Source organism: Melopsittacus undulatus, chromosome 11 (assembly GCF_012275295.1).
Source record: "Melopsittacus undulatus isolate bMelUnd1 chromosome 11, bMelUnd1.mat.Z, whole genome shotgun sequence".
In the NCBI taxonomy this organism is placed as follows: Eukaryota; Metazoa; Chordata; class Aves; order Psittaciformes; family Psittaculidae; genus Melopsittacus; species Melopsittacus undulatus.
This window is the reverse complement of record NC_047537.1, coordinates 232,737-250,221: the sequence shown is the minus strand read 5'-3', so window position 1 is coordinate 250,221 and position 17,485 is coordinate 232,737. Positions and strand designations below refer to the sequence as shown.

The window sequence follows — 17,485 nt, the reverse complement described above, 5'->3', positions numbered from 1 at the left end:
CACAGAAACCGGATAACCTCCGCGACTCAACGAGATCCAGCTCAGCCCTCCTCTGCAACACACTTTTCCCCCCCAGATATAATGGGGGGAGTTTGGGTTGAGCGCTCATCTCTGCCTCATGTCCAAAGGACTTCAGGTTTAGGACAGATGCACACCCTTCCATGAGGTCAGCAAGAAAGGAGCACAGCAGCCACAGGCACCCTTAGTGATACCTCCCTGCTCTCTCCCGAATGCCTCCCACAGACAGGGCTATGTAGGGAAAAAAACTTGGTGGTTAAGCATCACGTAAACACAGCAAAACCAGCCATTGCACATTTACAGGCTTGACTCATCAGTAAATAGCTGCTTTGAAGCATGAGAACTAAATCAGATGCAGGCAATAGCCCCTTTGGGGCAGGAGGTGGCACTCGGGGCTCCAACCGTGTTGCATGCAGATAGCCATTTCAAAGGTGGCTGCTCTGAGCTGTCCTCTCCCTATCCATGTCCCCAGCCTGCACAGTCAAGTCAGCACCTTGCACTGCCGATCCCCCCAACCCCATCAGGACACATCATTGCTCCCTGCTGCAGATTTTGCCTCTGCAAACAGGAAGCTCCCAGCCCTTATCTTTGAGAGAGGTGAACATCCATAGGATACACAGACAACAGAACAACACACCCAGAAGCCTTTCTTGAACTCAGCCCAAAGCACACCAGATCAGCAATTCAGGTTTCACACCTTTGCTCTAAGCAATTCACCCCGAGAACAGACTCACAAACCTCTACAAGAAATATGAGCACAGAGCTGGCCTGTGGCATGAGGCAGCACGTCAGCCCCACCAGAGTCCCAAAAAGCAGCAGCCAAGCAGCTCCACAATGGAAAAAGCCAGAGATAACAAAAATCACAAGCCCAGAACTTCTCTGTTGCTTATAGCAAAAACAAGGGTCAGAAAGGAGCAGGAGAGCAACCCTTACCTTGCAGCAGCCTCACCTCCAGAAACCACATTCCCCAATAAGCACCATCATAGTCAGCACCTGCAGTCTTTTATCAGCCAGAGCAGCCCTAGCAGCTCTGTCTTGCAGCCCTCCACTCCCCACACCCCCTGCTCCACCACTCTGCTTTTGGGCTCCTTGCAGTGAAATCACAGCCCCAAGTGCCTGAGTCAGCAGTAAATCCCCACCATAGATCAGACACTAAATGAAGCACTTGGCGGTTGCAGAAGGAGAACCAGATTGCTTGAAGGGAAGAGATCCTGGCTGACACCAAAGCATCACTGGGTCTCCCATGCAGGCTTGGGGGTGCAGAAACACTCCATGTGGTCCCAAAAGCACCAGGGACTAAGACGAATGATGGAAATAAGAGGATCACTACATTAGTTTAGGGGAAGACATCTTTTGCTAATTTAAGTGCAACCCAAGTAGGTTTCACCCTTTTCTACAGGGTGAGTTTAGACCTTGCAGCCCCCTGGGACCTGCAGATGCCCCATCACAAAGCTGTCTGCAGAGCCCTATGGGGTTGGGAAATTAGAGTGAGGAGGCAAAGGCACTGGTGGACAGCCCAGGGCTCCCAGCAGAGATGCCACTCTCCCCTTTTCCATCCTCATCAGCACTCTTCATCCCCCTCACCTGCTCCCTCCATGTTCACCTCCCTCTCATTTCCTCTCCTTCCTTTTCCTCATCTCTGGTCTGTGTTGAAAACCTTTCCCCAGGCTCAGACAGATGCAATTCACCCTTGTAAAAATAAGCAGTGTTTGGCCAGTCTGACTGCTAGTAATTCCCCTAGGGGAGAGAAATGACCTCAGCAAAGGAAATGGTCCTGCGAGGGTTGTCCCTGTAACTGCCACTGCAGCAATGGGCATTTGTGTTGATGTGAGCTGGGGGGCACAGGCTCTGGCTGGGAGCAAGGTGCAGGCTGCAGGGCACCATCCTTCTGCCATGGCTCCTTGCCGAGTGGGGTTCCCCCCCCGGTTTCCTCCCCAGCAGCAGCCGGGTGCGAGCCCACGAGGCACAGATTTCTGTGATGAGGCAACGCCGCCTCCGGCTGCTTCTTCCTCTCCACCCGCAGCCTCGAGCACCCACACGGTGACGGGCACCGGGCACGGCACTGCCATGGAGCCGAGCGCATGCGAGCCCCTCATCCGAAAGACGAGCTCCTCATACCGGACCTTTCCCGAAAACGCTGGCAAGAGGATCGACCAGGAACACCTGCAGTAAGGGCCAGGCTGGGCCGTGGGGCTGCTTGCGGGGTGGGCTGTGCCCCCCATCCCTAGAGCACTGGGCTGGGGGGAGCTGGTGGAAAAGCTGCTTCATGCTGCTGTTACTGATGAGTTGCCTTGAGATGCGGTCTCATCCTGCCTAGGATGTGCAGTGCTGGATGAGCATGCCTGGGAGAGCTGCAATTGTGTGTGCTTTTGGGCCATCTGACTTTCATGGGGATTCATGTTCCCGATGGGTTCTTGAAAAGAACCCCCTCCCTGCTGCACTGGGATGTGCCGGCTGCTGCTTTTCTCGGTCGTTTGAACCTTTGAAAGCTGCCTGGTGCAGAGGAGAACGTTGGCAGTGCCCAGGGTATGGGCTCTTGCTCCCCACCACACAGCAGCATCTGCTGCTCCACTCGGAGAAACCCCCAGCGTGGTGCTGTGCAGGACCATTTCCCAGGAAACCACATGGGTGTCACGAGAGTCTCGACCAAGGCAGGGGAAGCTGCAAAACGGAGTCAAACGTTCTGCTGGGTGCGATAAGGTCACCCCTCCTTCCTGCTCTGTCCCTCCCTCAGGAGCCTCCACAACAAGCGCCTCTACCTGGCTGTATTTGCCGCTGTTCTGGGGAACTTCAGCTTCGGCTTTGCCCTCGTTTACCCCTCACCAGTCATTCCTGCCCTGGAGGCTCACCCCAGCCCCGCGCTGAGGCTGAACCAGAACACAGCATCCTGGTTCGGGGTAAGGAGTGGGGCTGTCTCTGCTGCAGAGGGAGGCAGAGCCGGGGGAGCCCAGACCCACCGGGCCCCCTCTCTGTGTCCCCCGCAGTCAGTGTTCATGCTGGGGGCGGCGGCAGGGGGGCTCAGCACCATGCTCCTCAACGACCGCCTGGGCCGCAAACTGAGCATCATGTTCTCGGCACTGCCCTCCGCCGTGGGATACGCGCTGATGGCCGCTGCCCAGGGAACCGGGATGCTGCTGCTGGGCCGCGTGCTCACGGGCTATGCTGGCGGAGTGACATCCGCCTCCATTCCGGTAACGTGCCACTGGAGGGAGCTTGCCGGGGGTTGCACGGCAGGAGATGGGGCTGTAGCTGAGCCTGGGACATCCCGGTGCTTTCTGAAGGCGTGCGCAGAGCTCCAGCGTTGTGACGGGCTGGGGAAGATGCGCTGGAAAGTCCCACGGTGCTGGACTTTCTTGCCTGCAGAAGAGGGAAGGCCCTGTTCCTCCCAGCAGTGGTTCCCTCCGCATTTACCAAACGTTGAGCTCATGTCCCATGCAGAGGGGAAGGCGAGCATTGAGCAACCCCGTGGCACGACTTTCCAGTAACGGGAGTCTGAGCGTGCTGATGGAGCACTTCTCCCATGCTGGGAGCGGGAGGAAACTGGCGGTGCCTGCAGGGCTCCGGGTGCTGGACCGGTCAGGTTCCCACCCCTAGAGGACAGTTTCCTAGCAATTTGGGTTTCCCTTGGCTGTAGTGGGTCACTGTGCGGTGACACCGTTCAGGTTTTGGTGGCAACAGTCATGTTTTGGAGCTCTGTTAAGCAGGTGTCGTCCTGCTCCAGGTGTACATCTCGGAGATCTCCCATCCCAGGGTCAGAGGCATGCTGGGCGCTTGTCCTCAGATGATGGCAGTGCTGGGCTCCCTCATCCTGTATGCGCTGGGCAAGTATCTCAGTGTTCAGAGGGCAGGAAACCCTCCGTGGGACCTTGGGGAAGGGGAGTTTATTTTAAGATTTGTCAGCAAGTTAATTCCTTTCCCTCACAGCCACCAACCCAGGTGTGCAAAGGGGGCCTGGACAGGATCACCCCTGTGTGACTTGCACTTGTGTGCCTGTGTGTGTGTCCCCAGAGGGACGAACCTATAACCTGCATGGACTCATGGCCATTACCACACCTACAGACCCAGGTCCTGCCAAGGTTTTGCCAGGGCTGAAAAGCAGCACGCAATGAACTGTATGTGCACTTCCTGCAAGCATGTGCCCTGGTTGCTGCAGGATCTTGCTGGATACTCTAAGATATGGGGAGCATGCTGGAATTTCCCTGTATTGTGAGCTGAAAATGCTTCTTTTCTAGGAGAAAAATATGTGCAATAACCCATTTTTTTCCCCTGCTGGACTTATTAAATTTAAGTTGTGAGATTGCCTATGTGGAGGCATGAGGACACTCTTCCCCATGTGCCTTCTGCTCCTGACTGTGCTGCTCTGGCAGGGCTGGTGCTGGATTGGCGCTCGCTGGCTGTTGCTGGGGAGGTGCCCGTGCTTGTAATGAGCGTCCTGCTCTGCTTCATGCCCAACTCGCCCCGGTTCCTGCTCTCCCAGGGGAAGGAGGATGAGGCATTGGGGTCACTGTGCTGGCTGCGGGGCAAGGACACGGACTACATACGGGAGTATCAGCAAATCAAGGACAGCGTGAGGAAGCAGGTGAGGATGTTCACCTCCAGCATGGGGGGGATGTTGTCTGGAAGCCGCACAATCCAACCTCCTTTAAGCAAGTCCTGAGCCATCTCCTGGGAGCCACGGTGGTGCCCAGAGGGAGTCACACTTTGGTTTCCTGGCTTTATCCCTTCCAGAGCCGGCATGTTTCCTGTGTTGAGATCAAGGACCCCTTCCTTTACAAGCCCATCCTGATCGCAGGGGGGATGAGGTTCCTGCAGCAGCTCTCAGGTGTCACTTGCATCCTTGTGTACCTGCAGTCAATATTCAAGAAAACTTCTGTCATTCTGGTGAGCCCTGGGGTTGGGCTCATGCTCCCATTGCCTTGACTTCAGTGATGGCTGCCCAATGCTCCAAGTCCCCTGCAGCCCCACAACCCCAACTTTGAAGCTTTTTTTTAAGCACTTGGTTAGCAGCAATAGCCAGTGAGGATGCGTGAGGCTGAGGAGCAGGTCTGGCCCCACTGTTTCCCCACTCTTCTCTGGGCTTCAGATTTTCTGGTCTCTTACCATAGGAGAACAGTTTTGACAAAGTCATCAGCCAGAGTCAAGGCAACACGTGTAGGAACCTGCTTTTCCCCAGCTCCCCCACCTCAGCTTCCCCACTACTTTTGCCATTGCAGAAACCAGAGTATGATGCAGCTCTTGTTGGCTTGGTACGTCTGTTCTCCGTGGCAATTGCTGCTGTGTCAATGGATAAAGCTGGGAGGAAGATTCTTCTCTTTGTATCAGGTATGTCTTGTGTACCATTGTGCAAGAGAAGCTCTTATTGAAGGACTTGCAGGAGCTCTGCAAACATGCAGGAGTGGAAACTCCTCCTATGCTCAGCCATACAGAACCGGGGCAGGGAGTGGGGAGGTCTGTTTCCTTTGGTGGTGATTCAGCTCCTAAGCAGAGGCGTTCCCAGGAGATCAGTCATTGGCATAGAAAGGATCACTCACCCGTCAGTCCCACTATGCTGTTGCATCTCTCCACAGCTGGTGTCATGTTGGTCTCAAACCTGACCATGGGAATCTACATCCACTCTGTGCCAGCTTCTCAGAATGGCACCATTGCCAACAAGACCTTGGTGAGCTCTGCCAACCTTTTTGCTGAGCCAACAAACTACATCACCCTCATCCCTCTTCTGGCAACCATGTTCTTCATAATGGGTAGGTACAGAGAGTGAGAGAGCCTAGGGCTGAGTGCCAGGCTGTGGGGACTCTTCGTACCCAGTCAGGGTGATATGGAGCAAAGAGATTGGGCTCGGAGGTGGAAGGGAGGCAGTTATCCCTGGAAGACCAAGAGAGACAGCATCTGAAGTCACTCTGAGGGCTGACAGAGCATTAATGGGCAGGAATAAAGATTGGGGCCCAGGGCAGGATTTGCACAAGGCTCTTCTACACTCCCCAGCAGGCTTCGAATCTTCAACGGCCTCCCTTTACCGCTCCCTGCAGGTTATGCCATGGGCTGGGGCCCCATTACTTGGCTGCTCATGTCGGAGATCCTCCCTCTGAAAGCCCGTGGAGTGGCCTCAGGCCTCTGTGTTGTCGTGAGCTGGTTGACAGCCTTTGCACTGACCCAGTCCTTCCTCCTGGCTGTGGTGGGTATTTCCCTGAGAGAGGGTTCTTCATCCCCTCCTGACACCTTATGCACCAGCTCACATGTTCTGTCCCACTTTCTAGGACACCTTTGGCCTTGAGGTGCCATTCCTGTTCTTCGCTGTCATCTGTGCTGGGAACATGTTATTCACAGGCTGCTGCGTTCCAGAAACCAAAGGCAGGTCTCTGGAACAGATAGAGGCCTTCTTCAGGACTGGCCGGAGGTCATTCATGAGATAGGAACTGCCATGTGTCAACTGTGCCAGGCTACCAGTCCACATGCTCAAGGACAACAAAGAAAACTGTTACACTGATGGAGGTAGAGGCTGGAGCACTCTGTGAAGGCAATAGGAGAGGAATGGGCAGCAATGATCATCTCACTTTGGATGTAGAAGTTGCCAGCTGGAACTTTACCTTCTCTGCCTATTATTCAACACTACCTGTTGTGCTCTGGGCAACAGGTCGACCTAAGGTATGGGACCAGGTAACCAGCACCAGGCTAGAGATAAAGATATCCTGGAAAATCAAGCGTGTGCTGCGGACAAAAAACCACACAAGTGCTTCGTGCAGCAGCCACCAAAGCAGCCTGAGACCCCGAGGGTTTGGCTGGAACACAGCAGCTGTAGCTGTTCTGGCAAAAGTTCACCATGTAGTTGCAAGAATAAAATGGTTTTGCCTCCAACTGTGAGATGTTGCCTTGATTTGCAAAGAAGGGAGCTGCAGGCGGGTGGGATGGGAGAGGCAGATGAGGACTGTGACAAGGGAACCACGACAGCCTGCAGCTTCCCAGATGAGTCTCTTGTACTTAAGGACTGAAGAGGCAGAGCCAGATATTTTTTATTAAAAGCTGCCACATTTTATTGCTCTAAAAACACTCATTACACTAGAAGCCTAAAAACCAAGACCGAATACAGTTCACAAAGAAGATCCAAGACAAAACAAAGAACAGGAACAGACACACATTCAGCTGCAGTGCAAGTGATTCACTGTAGGAAAGACATTGTGGTTTCTGACAAAACTTTGTACTGGGGTGGGTGCTTCCCACCACACGGTTTTACTCATCCATAAAGAAAGGTGGATGTTTCTCCATCACAGTTGTTTGTGAAGCCTTCACCTCTATCACTTCAACTTTCATCTGCACAGTTAGTAGCAAATTGTCTTATTCCTTTTTCCTGTGTGTCCTGCAGGACTAAGGACATTATAATTTATGTAGAGCCTAACCCCAGATAAAACACAGCTGCAGGAGGTGGTTATGGAAGGAACAAATGGCCTTGCTGATTATCACATACAACTTCTCCCAAAAGGGCAGAACAACGGCTGAACTGGGAGATGATTTGCCCAAGCATTTGTCCAACCTCCTGAAATGCACTTGGTACCCTGAGAGCTGGTGGAGATGCTTGTGTCCTCCCACTCCCAGAACATTCAGCCCACTGTGACAAGCAAGCACAGGGTAACAGTGTGTATTTGACCCAGATCTCAAGATATGCTAGCTACTATTTAGAAGCCCTACAGCAGGTGATGAGAGAAATCCTCAAAGATATCCTTTAAAAGAGCATTGATTTAAAGCAGCATAGAAGAGAGGAACAGATGTGCCAAAATCAAACCCACAAAGAAAATTCAGCATTAGAACCAACCTTTGCTGCTGAGATCCATTTCCAGAAAGCTCAGTCCTGTCTGGAATACGATGTTTCTAAGCATGGCCTGATTATGAGAGGTCTGAAGAGCCTCTGCTTTCCACTGACCTTCTGAAGATCAGGATCTGTGTTAGCCCTGTGCTAAAGTGTTCTCTTGCTCACATGGCTATGGACCAGCTCTTGACATCTTCTTCAATGAAATCCTTCCCTGAAGACAGCAGATGTTTTGTTTTCCTAAGTTAAAAAAATGACAAAGATTAATTGAGCTTCCCAGGGCTTGGCCTAATGAGGAAGTGCCCAAATATGAAATGAGGTTGGACTCTTCATGTTCTGTAAGAACCTCATTGGAGAAGTATTTTCTGAGTGACTCCTTTCTTCAATATAGAAAGTCTGAACAGTTTTGCTACAATTTTTAGCATATGAGAAATCACAGTGGCTCTTTCCAGAGGTAGAATGGTCTTTTTATTCACTGCACACACAGAGAATCAATTGGTGTTACAAAATCAGCTCCTGCCCAGAGCAGTGAGGTCCTAGTACGCAGCAGAATGTGAGCTTCTACTCTTCAGACCCAACAGACAGCCCCAGGGGACAGTGGAGTTAACACGCATGAGTGCTGTCAACTTCATGACTGAATGGGACATGGAAGGGTTGCAGCTGTATAAATGCACTTGGGTAAGAAGTGCACAGCTCATGGTGAACGGTGTAACAGTCCATTGCCAAGCACACATGTGCTGCCAGTGTCTTTCCACACTTGGTATCAACAACTCACTGTGGTCAATGCATCATCCGCTCTTGAGTTCTCAAGTAACAAAAATTCTGCCCCATCGTACCCCAGAGGCCTTTCCAAGACCTGGCAGGCAGAACCTCTTACATAGAGGCCCTGTGGACTAGCCATCCATTAGCCTGCAACCATCAGCAGGGATTGGGTTGAGCCTGTAAAATCTATCTCTAGAGTAAGCTTCTAACTTCATTTATCCTTACACAGCTCCAAGCACGCCAATGGTGCCTCTAAACAAAATTAATAACCACCATGCACTGTGAATAGGCATATAACTACTGTGATGCTACTACTGTAAATGACCTTTCTATCTCCACAAAAAATGTCCACACAGAGGTCAGACCATCCACTAACTGTCACATCCACTCTTCTGTTCTCACAAGCCCTCCAAGTGACCTGGAGCAGCACCTGCCTGCAACAAGGACTGCTGCTCATCTGCGGCATGAGGACAATCAGATGAAGCCAGCGAGGGTCCTACAAGCTCTGTTGTTCATCACCACAGATGGATACCAGGCTGCAAATGTTTCTCTATCACCTCTGCTTTGCTTTTCACCTCCTGTCACTAAAGCTACTGTGGAACTACTCACAGAGCAAAGCAGTCACTACCAAAGACATGCTTGTAGCTACTTGCATCAGTGTGCAACATTTCTCTACTAAGCACTACTTAAGTCCCTAAGCCCCCCTAAAATAACAGCAGATGTCTTGTTCGCTAGGTAGGACTCAACATTCAAACCAGCCTATAAAGGTTCTGCACAGGGACACCCCTGGCTCCAAGAGCAGAGAGGCTGTTACCACTAAGGTACCCCATGGGCTACCATGTATTCCCCCTGCAGCACCCCACTGCTGTAGGCAGCATGGCCCAGGCAGGAGGCTGTGTTCCCTGACAGTGGCCCATGTATTGCATGCAGCAGCAGGGATCAGCCGAGAACTTGGGGCTCTGAAATGGCACAGCTTTCACTGAAACAGGCTGCATCTGGTGCCTGCTCTGCATCCCAGACAAGCTGATGCCAGAGCAACTATGGTTCAGAGGCCAGGGGGGAAAGGGGCTTAGCACAAAGTGGTTACCCAGCATCCAGCTGCAGGGGCCGATGTGTGTAAATAAACCCAAGCCGTGCTCCTGACTGGTGTAAATCCTCACACCTCTCTGAACTCCAAGGAAGAAACAAGAGCAATCATTAGCTGGCAGCTTAGCCCAGCGATCTCCAGAGACCGCTTTGCTCTCCCTGCAATGCACAGGCTACTTCCATACCCAAGCACCTCTCCAGGCCCTGACAGGGATGTGCTGGTGTTCCCCTGATGTGAACACGCACCATATGTAGAGGAAGCACATGTAATAGGGATACTTTTCAACACGACACCGCTCTGAAGCTGCAGAGTGGTTGGTGGACAGATCCATCTGACAGACAGCAGTCAGCCTCCAATAGCATTTCTCTGATCACAGCACAACCCCGCTGGTACCCCACGGATTCAAATGGGACCACAGAGTGTTGGTGGCAGAGGGAGCTCTGCTCCCAGGGCAGAGGATGAAGAACAGGCTGCAGTCCCCAGCACCACTGCTCACCATAGCTGCTACCTGCCATAGCTGCCAAGCGAGCACAAACCTCCAGCCCAGCAGTTACAGCCCAGTGTTCCTCCCTTCTCTCTCCCAGGAGAGGGGGACACCAAACTTTGTCAAGCCAGTGGCCCAGAAGAAGACAACGGGGTCAAAAGACAACACACTTTTCAGAAATCTGAGAAACACTCTGAAGGCTGAAATATGATTCTACAGTTACAGCATCCCAGCCACAGCATCCAGGGCTCAGAGGGTTCAGAAATCCCCTCCAGTGGGATGAGACAGTCCTTTGAAGGACAGGAAACAGAGCACTCCTTCCTCTCATGTCCAAAGAAAATGACCCTGAGCAAAATACTTAAATAAACAGAACTAAGTTATTCCCCCATTTCCTAATGACAACAAAAAGCAATCATGTGGAAAAAAAATTAACCTTCACAGAAGAAACCATAACAAGAAGAGGGGGATCTGAGCTTTGCAAGCAGTTTTGTTCTGCATGTTACAAAGCAAACAGAAAACAGGATGTGAAAAGCACTGATGGAGCCTGAAATAAAGAAGCAAGACATCCTAGCTATCTAAACTGAAATGGTGCAGACTTTGTGTTTGCAAAGGAAGGGTATACTACCTTCCAATACAAAACCAGCACATGATTGATACAGAAAGAACATGAGCCCAAAGCAAAGACAATACTAAACAGAAGCAAAAACCAGGTCCCTTGTGGGGAAGGATGGGTCACAGGAGCAGAGAGTAAGAGAGAACGGAGCAGAGTCCCAGGTTCACAAGAGAAGGATGCTCCTTAACACTGACAAAAAATCCCTCTTGGCTCAAGCAGTCCTACCCTTTCCCAGCTGAGGTAAAGCAAACCTTATTTACCTTCTTCCACAAGAAAAGAGTGAAGCTTAAGAAAAGCACCCTTATTAAGACAAAGTAATTAATTGCTGTAATTCAAGTAAATTGCAGTAAGTGCCTGCAGCTCTATGCAGAGGAAGCAGGGACTGTGCTAGTAGGTACCAGGATCTCCCCCAGCAACTCTGGCAGCTCCTCTGCAGAGATGGTTCTGCTCTTTGAATGTTTTTTTTGCTGAAAGTCCTTTCCCATGCCCACCCTAACTGGACCATAATCAATGGAAGAAGACCAAGCTTAAGCATTACTGTGCATTGTCAAACCCTGGGTTCATGCGTTATACCTGGGAAGGGTATAGTAACATGCAACAGCAGGTCACCCCTGCCATGAGGCCAGCAGCTTCCTGACTCCCATAAGACCAGTGCAGGCAAGGAGTTGGTATGTCAGCTCTGTTGCTCCTCACCCCATGCAGAGAGCAGTTCCAAAAAGAGCTCCGCATCTTCTGCTTGCTTGTAGGCATCACTCCAAAGAAAGGCTACCTATTCAGGCTGGTAACAGCACTCAAAGCCAAAGAAAAGAAGAAACAGCACCACCCCAAAAGACAAACAACAAACCAGAAAAACATAAAGAATAGGGGACTGTGAGATATCTGGCTGAGGAGGAGAAAGGGGCCAACACACTGACATCTGGATGCTGGTGTGAGAAGAGGGCACAGCCTGCCCCAGCCCCTGAGATTTCCAGTCGCTGAAGTGTCCAGGAAAATCGCTGTGTAGCAGAGAGAGGAGTGGGCAGAGGGAAGGGCAGTGGATTTCCACAGCTTCACCATCTCAGTGTCCAGGAGCGGTTACCCTCAGCTCGTGTGCTTCAGAGACCCTGTCCCTCCAGGGCTCCCATGAGCTTCTCTTCATCCATCTGCTTCTGCTGCTGGTGGATTCGAGCATAGGAAATAGCATCTCCCCTGCAGAGAGAAGGAACAGTGGGTCTCCAGGCTGCAGGTGCCCACCATGGTGGGTACAGCACCCAGCAGACAGGTCTCACAACTGGGGCCTGGGTCTCTCTGTGCTGAGGCATGCCAGGAGTGAAATGATACTTGCTGGCCCTCTCCAACCACACCAAAGCAGGTCACTGCCCCCAGAGCTGGGCCCATCCACCCAACCGCTGCACAAAGACAGCTGGGACCCACAGGGCAACCTAGACTGAGCTTCCAAGGAAAAGCTCAGAGCTTCAGCAAACCATAGGACCTTTCTCCCCAGGCCTTGGAGATGATGGCAGGGAAATGTTCTCTGGTGCCATTTACACCTGAGAGCACGGTTAGTACAAGAAGGAAGCATAGCCTTTGCAAGGTAGATGGGGTGAGGGCTGGAGGTCCACCTTCCCCTCCCCTCCACAAGCAGACAGTGCTCTCTTACTTCTTGCCGAGCGCCGACAGGCCATAAAGCACCCCAGTGGCAAACGCAATGGCATTTCCAAAGAGCGTGGTGAGCGTTAGGCTGAGCATGACAGGGAACACAGCCATCCTGCAAGACAGAGCAGCCCTCAAAGCCAGGCTCCACGCCCCGCAGGACGTAGGGATGCTCATGCATTCTGGCATCCCATATGCATCCCAACGTGGTTCCTGAGATTACTTCAGCACCACAATGCACCCCAGGAGCATCCTCACCCGCAGTAGAAAGCAGCTTTCTGCCAGGGCCGCAGCTTGTCTGCCCTTGCAGAGACGGCGTTTGCAAACTCGATAAACTGGCAGCAGAAGGGGGCTTCACACAGGAACAGGATGAAGGCGTTGAGCCTCCAGACAGAGCAAACCAGAGTTAATCCTGCCCACATGGCCCAGAGGAGGGTCATCAGTGTCCCTTCCCCCCTCCCCCCCCAAGAGCTGCCAGCACTAGGGAATGGCAGGGCTGGACTGCTCTGCGCTCTCCCCCCACTTTGATAATTCCCAAACCCTTGAGCCCCAGACGTACTTTGGATAAGGGCATCTCAGTGTTTACCTAAAAAGGGGTAAAGAAAGAACAAAAGAACTCATGTCCACTGCCCCAGACAGCTCTGCCCCTTGCTCCATTAACAAACCAACCTCCCTCCCCGGGGTAAAGAAAGAAGCAATTCTGCTCACATCATCCACACGCCAGCCGCGATGTTCAGGGGGTTGATGGTGACACAATTCCAGAGACCAGCAAAGGCACAGGCTGGAAAGCAAAGCCGTTTCAGTAACTATAAAGACCAACCCTGTGTGCCCATGGGGACAAGGCCAGACCCAGCAGGCAGGGCTGGTTGCTCCTCCCAACTCTGCCCACACCAGACCTTGCAACCACACCAGTGTAATGCTGCTCTCCTGTATCTGGGTATGTTTTGCAAAGCAGGCACTGCTCAGAAGAGCCCATGCCTTGGCTGGCACCTCCAGGCACTGTACAGACCAGCACAGAAGGCTGAGTGGAAAAGTCTGATGGCCTGAACAGGAGCCCAGGATGCAGGGGAGAGGTTTTTATCCTGGCTCCTCCAGCCAGGTATCCTTTTGCTTCAAGTGCTGGATCTCTTAGCACAACACTTGCACAACATTTTCACCTGCGGAGAACAGAGCATTTGCTTTTGCATGGAGTCACATACGCAGCACCCTGGGTTGTATTTGCTGAGGAATTACTGCTTTGTCCTGGGAAGAACAAAGAGGTCCCAGGGGGCACCCATCTCCAAGCAGCACAGGGGAAGTTCAGCAAAAACATGACTTGCAGCACCAAGGCACAAAGACAATAAATAAAGCAGAGGTCAACCCAGCCTCTGCCACACGCTGCCAGTGCTGCACAACTCTGCTACAGATGGGCAGAAAACAGCCAAGTTTGTGTCCACTAATATAAATGGAAGTGGATAAAGCAGAGCCCAAAGTATCCCCCACGCTTCCGGCTCTGTCATTCAAGTTGAGGAGCGAGGCAGCAGTGCCCATGCCAAGGCTGCTTGTTCCTTCCTGCCTCATGAAACTTGCAGAGCATCCCCAGCACCCGATACTCCTGTTCCCTGCTCCAACAACAGTAGGTCCTGCTGCTCACCAGGAACCCAGCCTGTGCAGGAGGCAGCAGCGCATGGCTAGGGTTACAGTGACCAGCTACATTCCATAACACTTAAAGGCTGCTTGCAGACCATCAGCAGCACAATGAAGAGCAGCAGAGGCCATCTAAAGAATGAGCCCAGCCTGGGTTTGGGTATTTCAGACGGCTGTTCCAGTTTTGCTAAGGGGATGCCTGAGCAGAGCTGCTGCTGGCAGTCCCGCTCCTCAAAAGCAGGACACAAGTTTGCAAGGTTTCTTTTCAGCAGTCACTCCTGAATCCTCAAAGTACCCTTAACATAAATAAGTTCCTTACTTATCAGACTGGAAAACAGAACCTCAGGGCTGTGACAGGAGTGATCTAAGGTCACCCCACAGGTAAGTGATCTCCTGGGTTTAGGAAGCAACCAAACAAACCTATTTTTAAACAGTGGCCAACAGCAGCTGGTAACAGTCTGGGGACCTTCAGGCTTTCCCGCAGAGCAGTGAGCCTCACACATCCTTGACCCACCAGGACAGGGTTGGCTCCTGCCTCAGTAGCCAAAAGGGGATGGAGCTGCCAAGCCAGAGACAAAGCCTCACAATGGATTTAAAATCCAGATAACACTCAATGGCATGTAAGCTACAGGAGACAGACAGTCCTGCCATTTGTTCAACTACTGTCCCATCTCAAATCCCTGAGGAAGCACAGATAACTGGGAGCTAAAATGGAGAAAGAAGAACACTACCTCCTCACATACAAAGGCTCTATTCATTTCAAGCAGCTGGTCACTGTCCTCATCACAATCCTATTTTTGCTCCTAGAGCATTTCACAAAAGCCACAGACTCTCCTTGTCCTATTACAAACAGGAACACAAGGGACTTGGCTGAGGTCTCCAAGCCAGCCTGTGCAAGAGCCAAGAACAGATCCTGAACCTTGTTTGTCTTGCTCCTGCTCTGGCCCTTGGACCCTTCTGGCGTAAGCAAGTTGTGTGCTGCAGGTGTTCGCATGTGGTAGCCATCTCCCAGTCTCAACTCTGCTAACAAAGTTTCTCTTCCTTTCTAGAAGGAATTTTATAAATAATCCAGCCCTGGAGCAGGACCATGATCCAGTTGCTCAAAACCCTTCTAAATGGATTCTGTTCTTTCATAGCAAGCTCTGGAAACAGCAGCAAACTCCAGTCTTGCTGTTCTATTAGTCACTCTTTTTCCAAACTGTCCACCTTCAACAAGGTGAGGTTGAACAAGGAGCGTTTTGAAGAGAGCCATTACTAGCACAGGGGGTTGGAGGGTTGCCTCTTTCCAAAGTCCCCCTTTTACCTGCCTTTAAGAGGAAATAATGATGCCTTGTTCTGTGCCTGACAAACCTCATGAAGGGAGACTGTCAGGGTTCAAGTGCAAACTGTCTGTCTGCTCAGATCATCAGTAATCCTGTTGAGAGCCTGGATCTTCTTTGACTCTACCGATGTCTTGCTAAAGCTGAACCCAGGACACCTAATCATGCAAAACTCTTAGCTTCCCTTTAAAAGCAAGTCATGAATTCTCAGAAATGTGGACAAAAGGTTAGGAAAATAATCCAGGTCTGATTCAGCTGCTTTGAAACATGCAGATCGAGAAAAAAAAGTCTTCAAAGACTTACACTTGTAAGGCACCCGTGTGCTGCTCTAGCACGACGCGGGCGACGCCACCACCACGACCCAACAGCATCCTCCATCCACACGCGTTCCCTCAGCTCCACATGGGCCACAGACACCCAGGAAGCGCCAAGGCCGCGGCTGCAGCCCAAGGCCATGGGAAAACGCCTTCACACTGAACCTGCCCTGGGCCCTGCACTCCAGACGTGCCCCAGCTGGGCTCCTGGCCCCCAGCCTGGGCCAGGAGTGCGGGCCCCAGGCAGGGCATGGCAGGGCAGGCGCCTTCCGCCCCACAGGAGCAGCCCTACCAAACCCTTTGACACCTCCGGGATTTCAGCACCTCAGACGTGAAACAGCGAGGGCAGCGTGTGCTCCCCAGCCTCGCACGGCGGCTGGAACCAGCCTGCCCCATGCCACCACAGGCTATGGGGTCCACTGCAAAAATGCCTGGGGCTTGTGCAGTCAAATCCTGAGGCAAGAGGCAGGGGAAAAGGGGGATCAGGCAAAACTCTATGGCCAAGGGAATAAATGGGGGTGACTGCAGTGGCTGGGGAACATTCTCAAAGTCGTAGACCTGAAGCAGAAGAAATTCTCCATCCTGTGCTCTGCAGGAGATCAGACTAAGTGGTCGTAAGAGTCCCTCCTGCTTTTAAGAGCCATTAATCTCTCCACAGAATGTAGCAAACCAGCACTACAGAACAGGCTGATCTCTGGCAAAGTTGCAAAGATTCCTTCCCTGGGAAAGTTCTTTTTCAGCAGGTAATTCCAAGCACAGCCAACTCCCTTCGCTGTCTGCTGCCTCCCTTCTTCTGTGTCCCACATTAAACCCCTTAAAAATATACAACACAAACCAAGTCCATTATTCACCTTCAAAAAAGAAAACACAGACAGGCCATCAGCGATCTACAGCAGGGGTAGCAGGAAACATGCTCCGACATTCAGAACATACAAACACCCAGCAACCAAGTAGGATGAACTGAATTCAATGGCCCCTGTCCAAGCCCTGCCCCTGCTGTGCCTGGTCAGCTTTATGTGCCCAGAGCGCCAGGGCTCGGCTGCTGCTCCCAACAGGAACTCGCAGTTCACAGGTCCCCCGGAAGGTCCCTTCTGCCAGGGCCCATGCTCTGTAGGTTTGGCACACACACCTCACACCCCTGGTGCAAGAGAACCCCCCCCCTTGGCTCTTTCTTCTGCCCCAAACACAGCAGAGTCCCGTCCAGAGCAGACATAAACCCATGACCCCAAAAGGCCGCCTCATGGCGCGTGACCCTTGCACTGGGCCGCACGGGGACGGGGCACGGCTGGCCCAGGGGACGGGGATACTTACACAGGCCCCCGGCGACCCCGGCCATCCTGCAGAGCCACCTGTACCACCAGGTCATGTCATCACCGGCGCAGGGAGCCCCTGGCTCAGGGGCTGCTGCCTGCGACTGCTCATCCTGAGCACTCATCGCACCCCTGCTCCTGGCAGGTCAGGGGCAGCCCCCTCCCGCCAGCCCCACCACCACTGAGCCTCTCCCCACACCCCCATGCAGGGCCTGGCCCTGCTGCCCCCCCAAGGGCTGACAATGGAGGGTCTCTGCCTGCAGCAGCGATGCCAGCGGCCGGGGAGCTGCCTCCACGTCTGCTGCGTGTTGCATTGTGGGTCCCCCCCTCCAGCAGGCAGGGCCCTGATGTCACTTCATTATAAATGCCGGTGGGCAGAGCCCGTTGCGTGCGTGCTCATCCGTCGCCATGGACCCACAGCAGCGCCTGGGCCCCACTGCTCCTGGGTACCACCTGGATGCTGTTATCCAGGCAGGCAGCACATGCTCAGGAGGAAGGGAAGCATTCTGCCCTGAAGACAAG

General features: G+C 52.5%; 2 protein-coding genes across 2 annotated transcripts; one reads left to right on the top strand and one right to left on the bottom strand.

The window, feature by feature from the left end:
* The first annotated feature begins 2,068 nt into the window (after positions 1 to 2,068).
* SLC2A6 (solute carrier family 2 member 6) lies at positions 2,069 to 6,870 on the top strand. The gene is made up of 10 exons (XM_005142478.3): positions 2,069 to 2,186; positions 2,753 to 2,915; positions 3,003 to 3,209; positions 3,740 to 3,839; positions 4,386 to 4,597; positions 4,747 to 4,899; positions 5,232 to 5,340; positions 5,586 to 5,759; positions 6,045 to 6,190; positions 6,273 to 6,870. Exons 1-10 carry the CDS (start codon positions 2,086 to 2,088, stop codon positions 6,426 to 6,428), a joined length of 1,521 nt encoding a protein of 506 aa, XP_005142535.2. The 5' UTR covers positions 2,069 to 2,085; the 3' UTR covers positions 6,429 to 6,870.
* A 151-nt stretch (positions 6,871 to 7,021) lies between these two features.
* CACFD1 (calcium channel flower domain containing 1) lies at positions 7,022 to 17,103 on the bottom strand. Its single transcript, XM_005142488.3, has 5 exons — positions 16,965 to 17,103; positions 13,103 to 13,175; positions 12,653 to 12,778; positions 12,402 to 12,509; positions 7,022 to 11,950 (listed from the first exon to the last, which is right to left on the bottom strand). The coding sequence occupies exons 1-5, from the start codon at positions 17,086 to 17,088 to the stop codon at positions 11,857 to 11,859; spliced, it is 525 nt and encodes a 174-aa protein (XP_005142545.1). The 5' UTR covers positions 17,089 to 17,103; the 3' UTR covers positions 7,022 to 11,856.
* Between the last annotated feature and the right edge of the window lie 382 nt (positions 17,104 to 17,485).